The following is a 20,795-nucleotide window of genomic DNA, read 5'->3' as shown; positions in this document are numbered from 1 at the left end:
TCAAGTTCAGTTCTGCTTGGCTGATGAGAATGAAGGCCAGTTACTGCTACTGCTCTGTTTCATTAACTCAAAGCGTTACCTCCCAGACAATGAAGATTGAGATGACTGAAAGTATGTCATAAGCCTCCTTCTCCCCGAATGATTTCGGTGGTTAAAATCACTACCCAGAGTGCTGCTGAGTCACACAGGGCCCAGGTTCAATTCTCAAGCGACATGTACTCTGCTCATTTCAGCCAGGGCAATGGCTGGCTCAGTGCGATAGTCCTTGGAGCCCCTCTGCTGGGGAGAGGAAAGATCCACAAAAATCAGCACCTCCTGATCATTGTCCTGTGAACGTTGCTGGAACAGGACAATTGTGTTGATGTCAGTTTGGTGCCCTGGGTACTACATGGAGTAGTTGAGCTGTGTGGTATTGATCCATTTGGGGGAGAAGCTAGGGAACCAGCTAAGGGAGAAAGAAACAGAAGCATATGCTGGTAGGATTAGATGAAGAAAGGTGGGAGCCGTGTTGGGACAGCTCCCCAATGCATTTCCACAGCTAGGGAATATACCCCCCTGGGCGGGTGAGGACCTGGCCCAGCTGTTCCGAATAAATATTCTTTGGCGAGTGTAAGTTTTTAAAAATTCACCCAGAGTCGAGGCAATAAATGCCTAGAGTTCAAGGATTTTAATGATCCAGCCAAGTAGCATGTTGAAGACTGGTTGGGCCTCCTCATCATGGCTTCTTGTCAGCTACTAGGGCCGCCCTCTCTTAAGGGTATAAATACCATCAACGTATGAGAAAACGGCATGTGCTAGTAGCACCAATCAGACGCACAGTGAATTGGCAGCTCACTTTACACCATTGTTACTTTTCATCTCCAATGCCTGAGAGAGATTGCATGTCAGGGAGAGGGAGAGGGAGAATAAATGTGTGAGAGGGACGATGTGTGAGAAAGAGGGATTGGGGCTGGCATGCAAATACTGCTGTGCGGTAGCACATGACTTGTGACAGCTGAACAGCAGTTGGTCTTTTTTTTGCGCCATATTGTCCGTTTCCCGCGTCATTAATTATGCAGCCACAGGAAACACGCTGTCTCGCTGGCGGTTTGGCCTCTGAATCGCCCATCACCCCATTACCTCACTGTTTCCTCTCTCCAGATGTGATGTCTAAACTGCAGCCGGTGCATATGGTTCCCAATGCTTACAACCCAGGACTGCTCCAGTGAAGACATGGCCCCAAAAGCCAAGAAGAGCTCAGTGACCTGTCCCTAAAATGCCTTTTGGAAGCTGCCGTTGTATCCTCTACCCCCCTCTCCGGCTGCAGGAAGTCCAGCAATCTCACCGCTCCGGCTTGGGAGGCGATGACAGTGCTGGTCAGTGCCAACGCTGCACAGAAGAGGCTGTCCATCCAGTGCAGAAAGAGGATGAATGATCTCATCCATGCACCAGGGTAAGAAAACCATTTCATCACTCTAAACTCACACACTCAGCAAAGTGATGCAAGGGATCATCAACTGTGCTACCAAGCGGGTCTTGTTTAGCAATCGCCTGCTCACTGACACTCGGTTTGGGTTCCGCCAGGGCTACTCAGCTCCTGACCTCATTACAGCCTTGGTTCATACATGGACAAAAGAGCTGAACTCCAGAGGCGAGGTGAGAGTGACTGCCCTTGACATCAAGGCAGCATTTGACCGAGTGTGGAGTCTGCCTTCTCAGCCCTCACCATCTTGAGGCCACTTACACAGATCAACATGTGCCCCCACCCCCCCGCCCCCCCGCCCCCAACACACGCCCTGGGATACCCCGCTTCCCCAAGCAAGCCCGAGACCTGCAGCCTTTGAAAAGCCATCCCTGCCTTCCCACTGGTCTGGTAGGTAGAAACCTGCCCGTGAACCCCCCGAACAGTGATGTGGTGCTGCCTGTGAAGCCTGGCGCTGATGACTGCGAGTGCTGCCTGAAGCGAGTAAGGCAAAGAAACCTCAAAGTCCCGAGTGAAGTGCAGGTCGCCAAGTGCATGTCACCTATGTCCCGTTGTGAAACCCATCGGCGTGAGCTCGTGATCCAGTGCGGGGAGGGGATGATTCTGGCGAGCAGGACTTATAATGAGATGCTAAAGTATTGAAATTAGGTTCCCGACTTGTGGCAGTGGGAAACGAGGCCCACCATTGATGGGCGATACAGACGATCGCAAACTGGTTTTACAACGACGTGAAACCGATTTTTGCGATCTTCTGATATTTTGCGCTGCAGCCCTGTCTGTAAATGGCAGTGGAAATTCCCAGCTATTTCTGCTGTCCTTCAGGTGTATACTGTCATTCTGTTAGGATATTGTTATTGCTCTATTATTTTCCATTGCTATGACGAAGTCTCCTGTCAAACTTCCACCAAGTCTTGATTTCAAAGCCAAGCCTCTATATTGCATGAAAAAAAAACTTCGCACTATAAATGAGATGTAACGCAATGAGGGAATTGGGCGCTAGACTTTAGCTGTACAACAGAACCAGGCTGATCTCACTGAATCAAATTTTGGTGCACTTGTCGCCTTCATTTTCTCTCAGGTAGAAAAACGTTAGAAAGGATCTAGCTAAACCCATCGACACCCCTGAATGTGTCTTCTCATTGTGCTTCCTAATAGAACAACTTGCATTTATATTGCACCTTTAATGCAATAATGTGCCTCAAGGGGCTTCACAGGAACATAACCAGATTTTTTTTTTTAAATTGACACCGAGCTGAAGGAGCTGTTAGGACAATTAACTGTCGGCTTGGTTGAAGAGGTAATTTTTTAAAGGAGGCAGAGTGTGAGAGGTGGGGAAATTTAGGGAAGGAATTCCAGAGCTTCTGGCCTGAAAAGTACAACTGCCAACAGTGGGACGAAGACAGTGTGTATGCACAAGAGATTAGAACTGGAGGAAAGCAGTGTTCCTGAGGGCTGGAGGAGATTACAGGGATGGGGGTTAGTTTTGCTGACTAAAATACGAAGAGAAACTTAGCTGATTAACAGGATTGTATTTATGTCAGTCAAATTAAAATTCCTGCAATATTAGAATCATTGTATCATGGAACGGTTACAGCAGAGAAGGAGGCCATTCAGTCTGTCAGGCCTGTGGTAGCTCTATGCAAGAGCAATTTAGCTAGTTCCACTCCCCTGCCCTTTTCCCATAGCCCTGCAAAATTTTCTTTTCAAGTCAACATTTCCACCAATGGTAGCAATTGTCCCCATCTAGTCTGTCCAGGCTCCTCATGACTTTGAACACCTCTAACAAATCTCCTCTCAATGTTCTCTTGTCTGAGAACAATCTCAGTTTCTCATTCACATAACTCAGGTCCCTCATGACTGGAACGACTCTCAGAAATCTTTTCTGCACCCTCTATAATGCTTTCACACCGTAGTAATGAAACCCATGGAAAAGTTATGAAGAGAGGTTGGATAGACTTGGGTTGTTTTCGTTGGAGTGGAGAAGACTGAGGGGTGACCTGATCGAGGTGTACAAGATTATGAGGGGCATGGACAGGGTGGATAGGGAGCAGCTGTTCCCCTTAGTTGAAGGGTCAGTCATGAGGCGACATAAGTTCAAGATGAGGGGCAGGAGGTTTAGGGAGAATGAGAGGAAAAACCTTTTTACCCAGAGGGTGGTGATGGTCTGGAATGCGCTGCCTGGGAGGGTGGTGGAGGCGGGTTGCCTCACATCCTTTAAAAAGTACCTGGATGAGCACTTGGCACGTCATAACATTCAAGGCTGTGGGCCAAGAGCTGGTCAATGGGATTAGTTAGGTAGGTCAGGTGTTTCTCACGTGTCGGTGCAAACTCGATGGGCTGAAGGGCCTCTTCTACACTGTGTGATTCTACGATTCTGTGAAAATCAGGAAAAAGCGGCTTCCCCCTCAGAGTACGACGCTGATGCTGTAATTGTAGTTAGAGATACTCGGCTCTGGGAGCTTGTAAACATCCAGCTTGTGACAGAGGGGCGCAGATGTGACCACGGGTCGGAATTCCCCACAGGCTTCAGGACCCCAATGTTGGGACCAAGTGAGGTCCGAGTGCGCACTCACCCGCTGGCGCAACCTTCCTGGAGGCCATTTCTGCCCGTGCTGCCCTAGTAAGGAGGCCTCCAGATCTGAGGGTGCCCCAGAGACCCCGGCCTGCCGCTAGGAGGCCATCTCCACGGAGACACCAACCTCCGCACACGGCAAGGGTGGCATTCCACCAGTGGCAAATTTTCGGCACAGAAACAGAGTCGGGTCTAATTGGGTCTGTAATCTTTAGAACTGATAAAAATGTTGAAAGAAAATGAATAAATACAATTAATGCCCTTATGAGCTTTCTCCCAGGTTGCTCACACAGGTTAATCTTTAATTCCTGGAGACTTCAGGGCAATCCTGAAGCATTGGCAACCTGATGTCCGATCCCAGTCTATTATTCCCTCAACATTTCTTGCAGCCTGTTAGCTGTTAGAGTAAAACAACAGCCTGACCTTTGCTTTGAAATATTGATCTTGCAAACAGAACCAAAATCCAGAAAATTCATTTGTGACCAATTCCGATTAAAATGAAAATAAGATCAAACGTGGCAAACCAAGGATCAGAACACAAGGGTTAGGAGCAGTGGGCCATTTGGGCCCTCAATGCTGCGCCACCATTCGATGAGATCATGGCTGATCTGATTGTGGCCTCAACTCCTCTTCACCTTTGACTCCCTTGTTGATCAAAAGGCTACCTAACGCAGCCTTGAATATATTCAATGACCTGCCCTCCACTGGCGTTCTGGGGAAGAGAATTCCACAGACCAATGATGCTCTGAGAGAAAAAATTCTTCTTATCTCAGTCTTAAATGGGAGACCTCTAATTTTTAAGCTGTGTCCCCTTGTTCTAGACATCCCCAGTAGGGGAAACACCCTCCCAGCATTCACCCTGTCAAGTCACCTCAGAATCTCCTGTGTTTCAATAAGATCACCTCTTATTCTTATCTCCAATGGGTATGGACTCAACCTCTTCAACCTTTCCTCATAAGATAACCCCTTCATCCCAGGGATCAGTCGAGTGAACCTGCTCTGAACTGCTAAGTCTGACTAAAGCTAAATGTAAACTTATGCCAAAAATTGTGTGTGAAATGTTGCAAATCCCTGCACCGTGGACCTCTCAATCGTTTTGATCTGGTCAGTAGATGAAGCCAGCTTATGACAATATACAGAAAAATAGTGAGCAGTGCACAAGAGATTCTCCCATAAGCTGCCTGCTGCGTACCAGGAGTTGTTGAGAAGTATAGCCTTGTAATCCAAATGGGCTAAAAAATTAAGCCGAGAGATGAGACTAAATGTAAACCAGAGGACAGAAAACTGTGGGCAATGCACTCATGATTCTTCAGTTTGTTCTGACAGTGGATGAGAGCTCTTGACACCAGCGCAGTTTTCCACCATAAAACCACTTCTCGGACTAAATCAGCTTTACATCAGAGCAAGCATGGAGCTGCACAGTGCTGGAAACCAACCGAGGATATACCATGACAATGCTGCAAGCTGGGGAATAGTGCCAGGAGGCTTTGATTCCAGGCACAAAGACATAAGATGCTATGTTCTTGGTAAATGTTAGCAAGGCTACTTACCACTCAAAGTCGGAGTCTGTACAGGTACAAGGAACTGATGTTACTGCTCCGCTGTACTTCTTTCCCAGAATGCACTGTGTAGCTGGGCTGCGCCTCTGATATATTCGCATTGCCCCCATAATGCAAGGTTCCCCCTTCAAAGAAATCACATTGGTAAGAAACCAGGGGTCAAAATAACTCATTGCTTTACAAGTGGGGATCAATCATTTTGATTTTGACATCTAACCATGGTTTTAAGATCTAGTCCCACCTGCAAATTGACTAAAATATGTTCTTAGAGCTTAAAAGTCACCACATGATAGGAATTAGTATTTAAACAGAATGTTAGGATATGGTTGAAAAATTAGCCCTGAGTAAAAACATCTGGATGTATATCGGAACAAAACGTGCTTTATTGTGGACTAAGCATTCAGCTCAAATTATCGTCAAGTCCCTTCTACACTCTTTTAGGATTCATCCACCTGCAGTCCCATCCTTATGACCTCCGGTTGCAGCTATCAGAGCCTTTAAGGGGTGAGGTGGTGGTGTAATTAATAATCCAGAAACCCAAGGTAATGCTCTGGGGACCTGGGTTCAAATCCCAAGAGGGCAGATGGAATTAAAGGTCTAATGATAACTTCTTTCCCAGAATGCACTGTGTTGCTGGGCTGTGCCTCTGATATATTCGCATTGCCCCCATAATGCAAGGTTCCCCCTTCAAAGAAATCACATTGGTAAGAAACTAAGGGTCAAAATAGCTCATTGCTTTACAAGTGGGGATCAATCATTTTGATTTTGACATCTAACCATAGTTTTAAGATCTAGTCCCACCTGCAAATTGACTAAAATAAGTTCTTAGAGCTTAAAAGTCACCACATGATAGGAATTAGTATTTAAAAAGAATGCCCATCTGGTTCACCAATGCCCTTTAGGGAAGGAAATCTGCTGTCCTTGCCTACATGTGAATCCAGATCCACAACAATGTGGTTAACGAAGGGGTGGGCAATAAATGCTGGCCAGCCAGTGACATCCAATGAAAGAAAAGGACAATAACAGGAAGAGTATACTGCTCTGGTTGGAGAGGTTAAAACCGGGGTACACATGATGCTGATTTTTATTGTAATAATCACATAAGAGAAGGTTAGAATAAGCAAGTTATTTCATATTTACAGCAGTACAGGACTAGATGGCACGAGGGGGTGCGGTAGAATAGATGTTATTCTACTGGATTATTAATGGTACGGGCACGAGCTGCAATTGGACCAGGTGACCTGGGGAAAAGAGCTCGGAGGCAGCCACAGGGGCCGTTGGTTGCCAAGACAGGCTGCTGTGGGACTTCATCCCAAAGGCCCTCCAGTCCTCACCCTTCAAACCCCTCACCTACCCACCCACCACCCCCCACCCCCGCCCCCAACACACTCTCCATGCTCTATCCATGCCACCTCATGACCTTCACCCAACCCCTTGACCCCCCTCATGGCCCCCATGCCAAGCTATGTGACTTGCATGCCCGTTCACCCACTATATATTGTACAGAACCAATGAATCTTATAGTGTAAAAAAACAGTCATTCATTGATAACTTTCCACTTTCTTCAAAAAACATTTTTACTGCAGGCCAATACAAATGCCATTCATCCAAACCCTTTAAAGTAACAATAGCAGAAAGTGCAAGCACTTGAAATCTCTTTATCTTGTGCAAATAAACATTATGCAATTGATAGCATAGTTCAAAGCACAAGAGCTGTCAATCAAGCGGTGTTTTACCTGGGGCTCAGGTGTTTCAGTATTCTAATAGATGTCTAGGCTCTCAGCTAAGCGATAATGCATACTCACTTGCACATTTTTTGTTTACACAAGATGACGGGGTTTTCAGTGTCTGCTATTGATTTTTAAAGGGTATGGATGATTGACACTTTTATTGACCTGTTGTAAAAAGGAATCTTTTTTTATGAAAGTGGGAAGTTATCGATGAATGGATGTTTTAAAGCTCTTTTTATCACACATTGTACTGCCACTATAGGGTTCATTGGTTCTATAGAGTGTATAGTGTGTGAATGGACATGGAGATGCCATAGCTTGGCATGAGGGGGGCATGAGGGCCTATAGGGAGTGGGTGGTGTCAAACATTGGCATGAGAAGTGCGAGGGGCCATAGTGGGTTGGGTGGAGGGCATAGCTTGGCATGGGGACATGAGGGATTGTTGGGGGTGGGTGGGGGCATGAGGGGCCATAGGGGTGCATACCTTGCCCTGGGGGTGCTGGGATGGGGAGCATGAGGAGGACCTTTTGAACTTACCTTTCAAAAGGTTCCCTCATTCAGACTGTGGATCAAGACATCTCTGGGGGGCTGTGAACTATGACTCTTTGAAAAGTTGGCCCAACTCCATGAAAATTACGGAGGACTAGGACATGCCTATCCCCACAATGGAGCCAGCCAGGTGGTGAGTGCAGGAACATGACCTGTCCTGGCCCTTACCCTTACAAGACACAGTTAAAAATCGGAAACCCAAGGAATGGGGTTGGGAACACCGGAATCGGATCCTGTCCATCATTTTTAAAGGTCTGCAGAGTCTCCATGTCTCCGTGAAAATCCAGCCCATAAAATCTGAGGCCTGGATTAGCAATCACTACACCCGAGTCCAAATAACACCTCAGCAGGAAAAATCAAATTCTGTGAATTACATAAATCTGGAATAGTAAGTTAGTCTCAGTAAAGGTGGCCAGGGGACTTCGGGATTGTCACAAAAACCCATCTGGTTCACTGATGTATGTTTAGGAAGGAAATCTGCTGTCCTTCCCCCTTCTGGTCTACATGTGACTCCAGACCCATGCAACTGCCCCTCTGAAAGGCCCAACAAGCCACTCAGTTATATCCAAGGAGTTGGCTCGCCATCCCCTTCTCAAGAGCAATTAGGGATGGGTAACATATGCGGCCTCGCCAGTGACACCAACATCCTGTGAATGAATAAACAAAAATGCAAAATGTGGAACCCTCAAGCAAGCTGAGAGATCAAGGAAAAAGTATACCTTTCCCCCATTCAGCCCCACAGGGAGCTGCTTCAGCATCACCTCACAATTTTAAAGGAGATCTCCATAAATATCTATGAAAAAAGGATCTCGATAGTTATTTTATTCAAAGGAAGGAGAAGAAGGTTTGTCACAGAAACCAGTCCCTTTCTCGTCCTGATTTCCTTATGCTTGTATTTAAAAGCAAAGTAACTCAGAGTCAACAGCTCATTACGAGGGAGGGAGTTATAGTGAAAATGCTTTGTAAATTGCCTGAAGAATGTTCTCAAAATTGAGTTCAGCTTAAAAGTGACCGGACAATAGTAGTCAAGCTGCTAGAAATGGTTTGGAATTCAGAACTAAATTAAACAACTGTAGATTGTTTACTGGGACAGAGCTTTGTATACAACTGACAAGTGGCAAAACTGAGGATAGTTCCTTCCTAGTAAAGAAATACATCACCCCTCATCAGTCCTCCAAAGGACCTTTTGTTAAAAGGAAGGTTGAGAAGTTAGGGGAACGAAACTGGGACTTGGTGTTGGTGTCTGTGCCTCTTTGACGCACTCCGCAGCCTTTGTGTGACTGTTAGAAGTGATTAACGCCAAAAGAGGTGACTGCCTGGGCGGTATGTATAACGAAGGTGATTTTATAACCTCTTTTTGTGAAGTAACTCTATTAATTATTTGCTCCAATCTAGCAGCTGCATAGCGGAAATGTCACTGGACTAAGAATCCCGAGGCTCAGGTTAACGCGCTGGGCACTTGAGTTCAAATCCCAGAATGGCAGGTGGTGGAATTTGGTGGTGGAAAAAAAGGACAATAAGCTGCTATTGATTGTCATAACCAACCCCCCTGCACCCCCCCCCCCCCCCCCAAATCTGGTTCCCTAATGTCCTTTAGGGAAGGAAATCTGCCATCCTTACCTGTCTGGCCTATGTGTGACTCCAGACCCACAGAAATGTGGTTAACTCTTAACTGCTCTCAAGGGCAATAAGGGATGGGGAGCAAATGCTGGTCTTGCCAGTGATGCCCACATCCCACGAACACATTTTTAAAAGCTGGGTAAAATGTAGCCAATGCAAGGATTCACTGTGGGGAGCTTGTTAACAGTCAAAAGGTTTGAATCAGGGACCACGTGATTTAAAACTCTTAACACCTCACCATCTGAGTCGCTTTTCAAGTTAAAGGCAACAGCAAGTGTATTTTAAGCAAGCTGGTTGTGCCGAAATACTGTCGCGTATCTGAATGATTGGTTGCCAACAGAACTGAGTTACAGATTGAAAAGACATGTCCATTCCCTCCTCCAATCTTGCAGTTCTTGATGTGATGAGCCATGGATCTCAGCCTTGCTGTTATGGCGGGGGTGGGGCGGGGGGGTCACATCAAAGAGATCAGGGAGGGAAGGCAAAACCAGAGGGAGGGCCACAGGAGGCTTCTCTCACACTTTCTGGCAGCAGATCAAAGGACACCTGCTCAGAGCTGAGAAGAATCAAGCTACCTGCTGGCTACCCAGCCAAGGACAGGTGGGTGGGGTGGGACAAGGGAAGAGGGGAGGGGTATCTAGAGGAGTGAGGATTAGAGTGTAAAACATAAACACAGCCGAAAATATGGGAAATGCACAACAGACTTTCACAATTTGAAGTGAAGGAATAAGACTTAATCCTTCTGGTATTAGAGAAAAAAATCAGCACTAAAAATAATTTTATCAAAGAAATGGAATAAAGTGCAGTTCAAGTCCCCTCCCTTTTTTTACTTACTCCTAAAGGATGTGGGTGTCGCCGGCAAGGCCAGCACTTACTGACCATCCCTAAATGCGCTTGAGAAGATGGTGGCATGCTGCCTTTTTGAACCACATGTGGTGTAGATACACCCACAGTGCTGTTCAGGAGGGAGTTCCAGGCTTTTGACCCAGTGAAGGAATGGCGATATAGTTCCAAGTCAGGATGCTGTGTGACTTGGAAGGGGTACCCTGATTTTTTGGGGGGGGGGGGTTAAAACTGTTCTGAGATATTCATTTCTCTTGCTTAATTCTTTAATTAAAACCGCAGATAGGAATTTCACACAAACATTTAATATTAATATCTCAGCTTGATTTCAACACAAGTGTTTTGGCTTCACATTGAAAGTAAATAAGTTCAATAGTCAAGGCCAGGTAGCCCCTGTGTTGCTGTATGTACCGCATGAATAACCATCGAAATAAATGAAACAATTTCACCATTGAGGACTTCCACCTATTTCTGACTGTTAATCAGGAAGTCAGTCAACACCCACACCTGATTGTGAAACAGTCAGGAACCAATAGTTTACAAGGATAAGTACAGTTGAGAGAGGCCATTCTGCCCACCTGGTTCATCCACAGAATTTATACTGCCTCACCAACTGAATGAATCCAGAGATTTTGCTTCCATGATCCCACTCCAGAGGAGACCTGGGCCAGAATTTTTACGGTCTGTTTGCAGTGGGCTCCAGGCCATAAAATGCAGCGAGCCATTCTAAACTCCATTCAATTTGGCGGGACTGTGAAATCCCACCTTGGTAAAATTCCACCTCTGGTGATTCTGGTTACCCATTTACACAGAGGGTTGGGTAATGTTGTGCTGGGTAATGTTGTGCTGGGGTGTTGTGGTGGGAGAAGAATTAGAGAGATGATCTGCTCCAAGGAGTGTAGAACACAATGTGTTGTTGCTAGCTCATTTCCAGGCTTTTGCGTTGAGGCACAGGTTGTAATTGTGGCTCAGTGCACAGTCTCTTCATCCTGTAAGTTGGCTTCACAACCAATCCTGGCTGAAGGGATCGGAATCTGCTTCCCTCTGGGATTGTTGAGTGTTTGAACTGAGTGCGAAAGCAGGCCCTTTTTTTTGGGACTTAATTAAATAAACATCATTTGAAAAAGATTTCCAGGAAAAGAGAATGAATAACTTTCCTGAGGCATCTGTTCAACCTCCTAACAGCCCAATTATAGATGAAGAAATGCCAGAAAATGAGGTGGGATGAGCTCATTAGGAGGGTGTACAGATGAAAGAGAAACCTGGCAGTTAAAGCCACAGGTCTGGTTTGGTTTTCAGGAGGTGAGATTCTGTGCTGGTCTGCTGAACCTGCCTCCAAAGCAAAATCGAAGATCTGCATTTATGATTCAGCCACAGGGATAAAAGGACCAGCTTTATTCACATAAACGCCAGGATCTAGCTGCTGAGTCTGAGTCTGTCGGAATCCAAACTAAATGGATGCCAGGGTCAGCACAGCTTAATTAACCGACTGGAGATCTGCTGCTGGCATCAGGACTGAGGCTTGTAAACTGTCTGTTTCAAAACCTTTATCCTCCCTTGCCCTGAGGAAGAAAGATTATGGAGGTAGAGGGACATTTTGACCAGAGTTATTCTCACAGAATTCAGGTACTGCACTGTCGACGGCCGACACAAAGGTGTCAAGCAATTAATAGCACCCAGGTGTACACAACTCAATCTCCACTCAGGCAACAGCCGTGCGAACAATGAACTCTCTGCTAACTTCCTAAGCCTGTTGCGCACACACTCCATTTTAAAAATATTGCTTGTTGGATACTGGAAAAATATTGGAATGAAATCATGTCCAATCAGGTCTTCGGAGCTCACCGCAAGCACAGAGACTGGAACCAAATAACAAATATTGAAGGAAGTGTGTTCCACATCAAGAGTGTTTTTACAGGACAGGGAGACAAATCAGTGGTGAAGCATGGCTCCCTTTGAGTACATAAGAAACAAAGGAATAGGACCTGGATAATGCCATTCAGCCCCTCAAGCCTGCATTACCATACAATAAGATCATGGCTGATCGTCTACCTCAACTCCGCCTTCCCACAGTGGTCCCACGTCCCATAATTCCTTTAGATCCCAAAAATCTATTGATCTTACTCCAGAATTGAGCATCTACAGCCCTCTGGAGGAACAAATTCCTAAGATCCACAACCTTTTGAGTGAAGAAGTTTCTCCTCTTCTCAGTCCTAAATGACCAGCCTCTAATTGGGCCTGTCGGCCAGATCTTCACAGAGTCAGGAAGACTCAGTGACCCTTTAAAAATGGCAGCTGGAAACGGTATGTGGAAAGCCCATTGTCCCCCCACCCTTTCCAACAGATGACATGTTTGCCAGCAGGAGGAAGGGGACGGGGTATGATTCAAGCAGGTGGAAAAACCAAACTCAACAGAGCCATTTTAACTAAGTGCTGAGTTCAGACAAACACCATTTTGGCTGTTACAGGGGCCTTAACCTGCAGTGTGGGAGTCATGAATTCATGTATTAGATGTAAATGCTCTTCAGGTCAGATAATTTCAGTTTAAGCCTCATGAATGTAAATTGTTTTAAATCCCTTATTCTTTAAACATGAAAAAATAGGCTGAAGCTGTCAATGAGAGTTAAGAAAAGACCCTCTGCTGGATTGCATTGATTAACAGGCCATCTGGTGTAGGTTAGAAAAAAAATTACGATTTGGTTGTGCAGTTTCAATAGCATTCTTTATTGACATTTCTCCAATGGCTATTATTATGTCATTTTGATTGCTTTGCTAGGTCTCATAAGCCACAATTCTTGCAGCAGGGGGGTGGGTTCTGAGTACACAGTTTGATTGACAGTTTAAAGAGGCTATTCAAGGATTAGCTGTCTTTGATCTGGGGTCTGAATAGAAATATTTCTATTTCACAAGAGATTAACCACTTGAAGAGATTTAAAATATTTGAATGGGTTTCATGAATGGAGGTTTTTCTCACTGTCAAGTGTGTAGGAGTGAGAGCTGTATTAGATTGTTCGAAGGTTTTTTTTCGTCTCCACATGGGTCGTGAGGTCTGCCTATGGTGGTTTATGGGTGAGTGGCTATGGAGCTGGCATTGGGGTTTGAGGGGCCATGGCAGGGTGGGTAAGGGGGTGAGTGGGGGGGGGGGGGGGTGTGCAGGGTGAGGGCTAGTGTGCCTAATAACTTCTAAAACAACTGGGGCAGAGTTCCTAAGGCCTCGGCACTCACCTGCCCTGCTGGCCACCTAGGATCTGCTTCCAGGTTCTGCAGGCCCAACTCCACCCCACGCCTGCCTCCCTTGATTGAAAACTGGGCCTCATGGTGCATTTTAAAGCGAGGTGGGCCTGCTGAGTCAGGAAATTTCCTGAAGAGTAGTACTCCCATCGGTAGTGAAAATCTGGTCCTGTGACTCTGTGGTCTAGATTCCCCAGCCAGGGGAAACATTTTCTCAATGTCCACTCTGTCAAAGCCCTCAAGAATTTTATGGTTCAGTAAGTCACCGTGCGTTCTTCTAAGCTCCAAGAGCCACGGGCCTAGGCTACTCAATCTCTCCTCACTGGACACTCCCCTCATCCTAGACCAGTGAATCTTCATTGCCCTCCCTCTAGGGCAAGTAGATCCTTCCTTAGATTAGGAGGCACACAGTAACCCAGGTGTGGACTCACCAGTGCCCCATATAATTGTCGCAAGTCCTAACCTGAGGGGCTGCCTATCTCGTATAGTTGACTGGAGTGGGGAAATCGCTCTTCTGATTCAAAGCCCCAGGACTACTCTCACTCTTACCAGGTAGCAACAGAATGAAACCTTTTGGCACTTGCAATGCAGTTTCAGAGCAGAAGATATGTTCTGAGGACAGGCTCAGTGATGTGTAGCTATTTTAACAAGCGGTCGACCTGTCAGTGAGTTAAGCTGTTGTATTTATTTGATTCAGGTTCAGATCTGGGTGGATTGAAGCCCATGCTACAACAGCCCTGCTTTGAAGCCCCGTCAGTTTTGATTCGAGCTGCTGTGCCGACTCGCTGTCTTCTGTGCCTCGTCTCCGTAAAACCACTGCTGTTTTATCCAACTGTGTCCAGACTGAGATCTGCCCCGGGTGTCAGGCTGTAAGCCTGTGAGTGTTGCCGTTCCACTGGTGCCAGCATTACCCTGTACGCTGTGTACCATATGTCACCATCCAAGAAGGATGCCAATTAGGCCAGGATGTGCACTGTCAATTGGAAATTAATTAGTTAAGGCTCTAGGCAAAAGGTGCTATATGTAGCTTAATGTGCCCATTCAGTTGAGACCCATTAAACTAAGTGGGACAACTGCATGGTGGGTGGGGTGGGGGGGGCACAGTGAGCATTGTATGCAGAGGAAAGTGGCTATTTTTAAGGGCTGTTAACAGAATCGTGTCTCTCGTTTTTTTCAAGATTTTGAAGCAATACAAAGGATGAAACGCCGCCTTTTTATTGTGTGTTATTTACATGCTGCTATGAGCCAAACAAGAACAACAACAACTTATATTTCCATGGCGCCTGATAAGAAAACATTCCAAGGCTCGGCCCAGGTGCACTATTAAGTAAAATATGACACCAGTCCACATAAAGATATATTAGATCCGAGGACCAGAAGCTTGGTCAAAGAGGTAGGTTTTAAGGATAGTCTTAGAGGAGGAAAACAATGTAAAGAGGAGGAAAGGTGTAGGGAGGGGATTCCAGAGCTTAGGGCTTAGACAACGGTGGAGCTATTAAAATCGGGAATGCTCAAGAGGTTGGAATTACATGAGCACAGATATCTCGGATGGTTGTGGGGTTGAAGGGGGTTAAACAGATGGGAATTGTAGGTGAGGCATGTGTTCTAAGGGGGAGGTTCTATTTTGTACTCAGAGCTTAGAGACACTGACATCAAAGATGTAACATAATTATTAGCTGTTAGGTAAGGAAAAATAGCACCGGTAGTGTCAACTGGAGGTCTGGTGGGGAGGTGGAGAGGGGAGAGGAAGAGTGGGAGGGGGAAGGGAGGGAAGCTGCCAGTGAGATTCCTCACCTGATTGTGGAACTCCCATGCATGGAAATCATTCTCAGTGCACCTTCTGCTGAAGACGGACCTGTAGTCCACTTTAACAAGCTGCCAATCAGAGCGGTGGCTGACATGACCAAACACACTGTCAAAGACAAAATATAGAAGAGAGTTCATTAAGAATCCACGGCAATAATATTTGAGTTCCTATTGCACCTGATCACTTTGTAACCTCTCACAGTGCTTCACGCCTTTTCAAGTGGTATGACTCCTTATGTGTACCAAGTGCCCATCAGTTTTGTACTCAGTAAGATCCCATAAAAGTAACTAGGTGAATTAAAAAAAATGTTTCATAGTGATATTTGTTGAGGAGTAGGGCACAAGGAAGAACTCCCTGCTCTTCCTCGAATAGAATTGGGATCTCGAGTATCCACCTGAACTAGAAGAGGCATCTCAGTTTAAAGTCTTAGCAGAAAGGCAACAGGGCTTGTTCTGATGTGTTTGCTCCCTTCGAGCAGCAGGAAGGAGGAGTGAAGTCACCACCACTGGTACAATGGAAGCATCTGGGAGGACTTGGGACCATTTCGATGATCAAGCCTGATTTCATTCTGTTGGTGATCTGCTCACGTTTTCAGAGCAGCTCACTGTAGGAGTGAATGAGGTGTGAAGGGGGGAGGCAAGAAATCCAGTGACTCCATCCCGAAGGCAAGCTGGTCTAGCTTGGTTAATGAGCATGGCAGGGGAGTAGTTTCACTCACACAACTGTAGTGTATTGAAAATTGCATTGTGCATTTTGTCCACTTATACCCATATACCAGCAGAGGGAGTCTAGAAGCAGAATGAAGGAATCCATGTTTTAACAGCACATGCTTCTTACTGAATCTTACAGTTTCTTTCCAAGTACTTCACAACAACCAAGTCCAGTAATAAGGAAACACTGACCTGTACTACAATGTTTATTTACTGCACTTATTATTCCTCTTTATGCTTAGTAAAAAAGAAAACCTCTGGAGTTTAAGCGAAACTTTAAAGGTCCCTCTCAGCTGACAGTGCTGTGGAGAACCAGAACACCTGGCTTGCAAGCACAACTAACCACACAAGGAAGCAAGGATATTTAGTAACACCACAATAAAGAAAACAAAAATCTACATATGACCCTGATAACAACAGCTGGAAGCTAATAATGCCAGAATAGTATCTTATACATGTGAAACTTGCAATTGGATAAGTCTTACCTATCTGAACATTTCCATTCATTGAATCATTGAAATATTCAACAGGAAACAAGAGATCACAGTTTGTCTATTTGGTAGACTTTACAACTCCAACTTGCATTTATTTAGCACTTTAAACATAGTAAAATATCTCAAGCTACTTCACAGGTGAATTATCAAACAAAATTTGACACTGAGCTGCAAAGGAGGTATTAGAACAGGGAGCAAAAGCGTGGTCAAAGCTTTAGGTTTTAAAGAGCATCTTGAAGAAGGGAAGATCAAGAGAGACAAAGAGAGTTAGGGTGGGGATTTCAGAGCTTAGGAGTTATACAGCCTATGTACAAGGCACGAAATCTATTGGGAAGTTGAGGTTGACAAACGCAGGATGATGGCTGAATGGAACTCGACGCAAGTTAGGATATTGGCAACACAGCACTGGATAAGCTCAGGTTTATACAAAGTCCAAGATGGGAGGCTGGCCAGCAGAACACGAGAATGATTGCATTGGGACGTAATAAAAGCACAGATGAGGGGTCCTGCAGCTGCCGAACTGAGGCAGGGGCTGAGATGAGCGATATTACGAAATAGGAAGTCTTGGTGCCGGAGCTAATATGGGGTTGGGAGCTCAGCTCAGGGTTAACTAAACCACCCTTTGGGAATGGTCTACAGGTCACCCAGTTGGCAAACACAATGCCCAGAGGGGTACTGAGTCACTAGACCAGGAAGGGCATTAGCTTGATCCACAGATAGGGCTCAGTTAGCTGTACTCAGGGCAATGACAGGGAGAACATAAAATTAGGGATATGAATATCAGCCAAAGCTCTTGCTCAACATCACCAACAAACAACTTCAGCTGGTAGTATATCGATGGATCACTGTGAGGATAGGTTCTGTTATATTCTGAATTCTTGCGTGATTGAAGGTCCACATGGGGGACAAGAAGAAAGACCACACAAGCAAGTTACTGCAGGACAGCTATTGTCATGCAACAATACCTTGGTACCTTCAGGAGAAGAATTAAGGGGGGAGCATTTTAAACATTATACCTTGGTTCTGTGCGTAGCATTCTTGCCTGAGTCAGAAGGTTGTGAACTCCAATCCCCCTCCAGAACTTGAGCTTAAAAGAAATCCAGGTTGACACTGCAGTACCAAGGGAGTGCTGCACTGTCAGAGGTACTACCCTTTGGAATGCAATGTTAAGCCTAGGCCCCGTCTACCCTCTCAGGTGGACATAAAAGATCCTATGGCAATATTTCAAAGAAGAGCAAGGGAGTTACCCCCGGCATCCTGGATAATACACGTCCCTCAATCAATAATACAAAAAATAGATGAACTGGTCATGATCACATTGATGTCTGTGGCAGTTTGCTGGCTGAAATTTATCAGTCATGTTTCCTACATTACAATAATGTTACACTACAAAAAGTACCTCATTGTCCATAAGGTGCTTTGAGATCACCTGTGGCCATGAAGGGCACTACATAAACGCAAGTCTTTATCATTCAATCTCTGAAGTTTAGTGCCATGGAGTGAATAACAGGCAGTGGCTTTCAGGAGCTCTTTACTTTCTCATGGAAAGTAAAATATAAAGAGCTGTAATATCACAATGGACGAACTGACAAACGTTACAGCTGGCTGTCTAGAGCAAAGAGTTAACTGTAATAACAGCATACTCAGCGCGTGCAAAAGAAGTTACATCACAATGACGTCACTCACTGAGTGAAGATGCTGCGCAGCATCTCAGAGCACAGCTCTAGTTATATGTTAGTCCTATTTAACCTTTATAAATAGCATGTAAATAACTACTTTTGAACAAAGGCCTTCACCTCCAGTGAGATATCTTAGAATAAAAAGCTAATAGATCCCGGGACAAAATAAAACCCAATTACGATGAGTGCAGCAGAGACAGGGGAACCAGTGATGGCCTTGTAGATTTAGATCTGTTGAACAATTGGACAGGGAAGTGGCAAGTGAAGATGAGCACTGACAAAGTACTGCTTGCTTTGATTGGGCAGTTAGTATAGAAGAAATCATCAATCATCAATTCTGAATTATCAGTGAGGGACTGAGAATGGGGCAGTAAAATTACTTCTAAATTGCTCTGGCAGGCAGCTAGCAAAGGGGCATATGGCCCTCTGCCTTTTAAACAGTTATGATTCAATTACTTTTGGAAGAGTTGCCATGCAACCAATGCAACAGAATTAGTACAAGGAGGCTCTGAACGGGGCTTGGGAGTAACATCAGTTTCAATGTCAAGGCACACAGGAGCAATTAAATAGCAAGCAGAGTGTTGGAATACACAGTCAGAATAGTAGTCAGCATAAAATGCAAGAGGGATGAGCTAGATGGCCCAGATTACATTTTCTCATCCCGGACTTACTTTTATGTTCTTATGCTTTGGTATATCCTGCACAGTAGATTAAAAGTGAACAATACTTCACTAATTAAAAAGAACTTAAATTTAAAACATGGATGCATATTTTTTTTCCAATCAGCGTCATTTAATTTCAGGAATGTGTTTAACTTAAAATAAATGAATTAATGCCAATTGACAAATATAGGGTCAGAATTGTATCGTTCACAGTCTGTATCCTTCTCTGTGATATTTGAATTAGAATTTATACTTAAAAAGACACACCTCCATATACAGTACGCAGTACAGAGGCTAATGACTGTTGGTTAATAGGTAGATTACCAGCTGAAATAAATAGACTGAAATGTACAGCAATGCATTAGTTACTGAAGTTACGTTGAAACACCAATAAATAATTAAGCGTTGTTCAATCTAACAAAACCAATTCGATATCAGCTACATCTTAAATTAGTCCACGTAGTTTAACTCCAATTACTCTGGAGCTCCTTCATAGGACATCAGAGAGACTGGAATTGTACAGACACAGCCCATGTCTCATTTATCAGTAAGGCTGCCTGATGTGGAAAAGACAAAGCTTTGTCTCTCTCTCTCTCTCTCACTGTCATTTCTCACTGCACCGTACACAAGTATTGAGCAGCGGTAAATCATTCTATTTTCAGTGTGTATTTTAACAGTTTCCTTTCAAGCCGTTCAATAGAAATCCAATAAACTGACTTTGCCTTATCTACCAAACAATGGAAGGAAAAATAAAAGTCTAGTCTCGAGCACAAAAGCTCTTGATTATGTTGTCCCAGTGTTTTTGTGTCGTTGACTTTCAGTGGGACATTTTCCCTCACCTCGTTTGCACTTAATGCTCTGCAATGATCCAGGCAACTGTTGCCTGTAAATAGACCTCATAAACAGCTGATTATATCCGTTCCATAGGGTTTCCGCTGAGATTCTGCTGAAATAATGGAAGTAGATTGAGAGAATTCCTACAGAAATCTTACGCCCATGTTCCAGTGAAACTCTGATTGGGAGATTCACAACGAGTAGTTTAGGATGGTAATAATCCAGAGGCCCAAGCTAATGCTCTGGGAACAAATGGGTTCGAATCTCACCACGGCAGCTGGTGCAATTTCAATTCAATTAATGGGGAGAATTTTCCACTTTGGAAACTAAGTACCATGGCAGGCGGTTTCTGTTGCGTGTTTCCTACTGGTCGGAGCGGCGGGAAATTTCGCCCAATTTTGCGCTCGGAAAACTTATTAATTATGCGCAAGCAAGTATTTCCCCAAGTCACCTGGCGGGTCAGGAACTGATTTGGCTGCCCTGCCATTCCCTAATGGGGTCGAAGGTCTGGGTGCCATATTTAAACGCCACCCGAGCACACGCATTTCACCCTCCGCCCTTCGAGAAGACGCAGGAGAAGAAGGAGGCTGCCCTGAGGCTAAGCCACCACACCCTCGACACTTTGATAAGAGGAGTACCCAGAGCCAACCTCTCTACCCAAGGGATGGCCCCAGGAGGTACGCCAGCCTCACTGCTCCGGCCTGAGAAGCTGTAGCTAATCAGGTCAGCACAGCTGGCAGCCACTGCCGCAGTGCAATCCAGTGCAGGAAGGAGATGTATGATCTCATCCCCCTCCGCCAGGTGAAGTTAGTCTTCAGCTCACTCCAGTCTCACACTCCCATCATGGCGTCATGCACTCAAAGGGCTACATTCTTCAGGGATTTTGCACGTTAGCAGGGGACGCATATCAGCACTGACTATCTGACGGATACTTTCACATCACCACCCAGCTCATCCATCAGGCTGCACAAACTTACATCCTCAGCCCATTCTGCGGGTGGCTCACCATAGGCGGGAGGCTTGCATTTATCCCAATCTCTGCT

The 20,795-nt window shown here is 45.2% G+C and overlaps 1 protein-coding gene across 1 annotated transcript in view; it reads right to left on the bottom strand.

Moving 5' to 3' along the window:
* The window catches only part of LOC121289704 (VPS10 domain-containing receptor SorCS1-like), a 409,049-nt gene that overhangs the window by 113,700 nt on the left and 274,554 nt on the right, over positions 1–20,795 (bottom strand). The window contains exons 25-26 of the mRNA XM_041209328.1: positions 15,361–15,478; positions 5,585–5,718 (exon numbers count right to left, since the gene is read on the bottom strand). Of these exons, the coding sequence (XP_041065262.1) occupies positions 5,585–5,718; positions 15,361–15,478 (252 nt within the window). The remainder of the gene's footprint in view (positions 1–5,584; positions 5,719–15,360; positions 15,479–20,795) is intronic.

This window comes from Carcharodon carcharias, chromosome 17, assembly GCF_017639515.1.
Source record: "Carcharodon carcharias isolate sCarCar2 chromosome 17, sCarCar2.pri, whole genome shotgun sequence".
Taxonomy (NCBI): domain Eukaryota; kingdom Metazoa; phylum Chordata; class Chondrichthyes; order Lamniformes; family Lamnidae; genus Carcharodon; species Carcharodon carcharias.
This window is presented reverse-complemented; position numbering and strand designations above follow the sequence as displayed.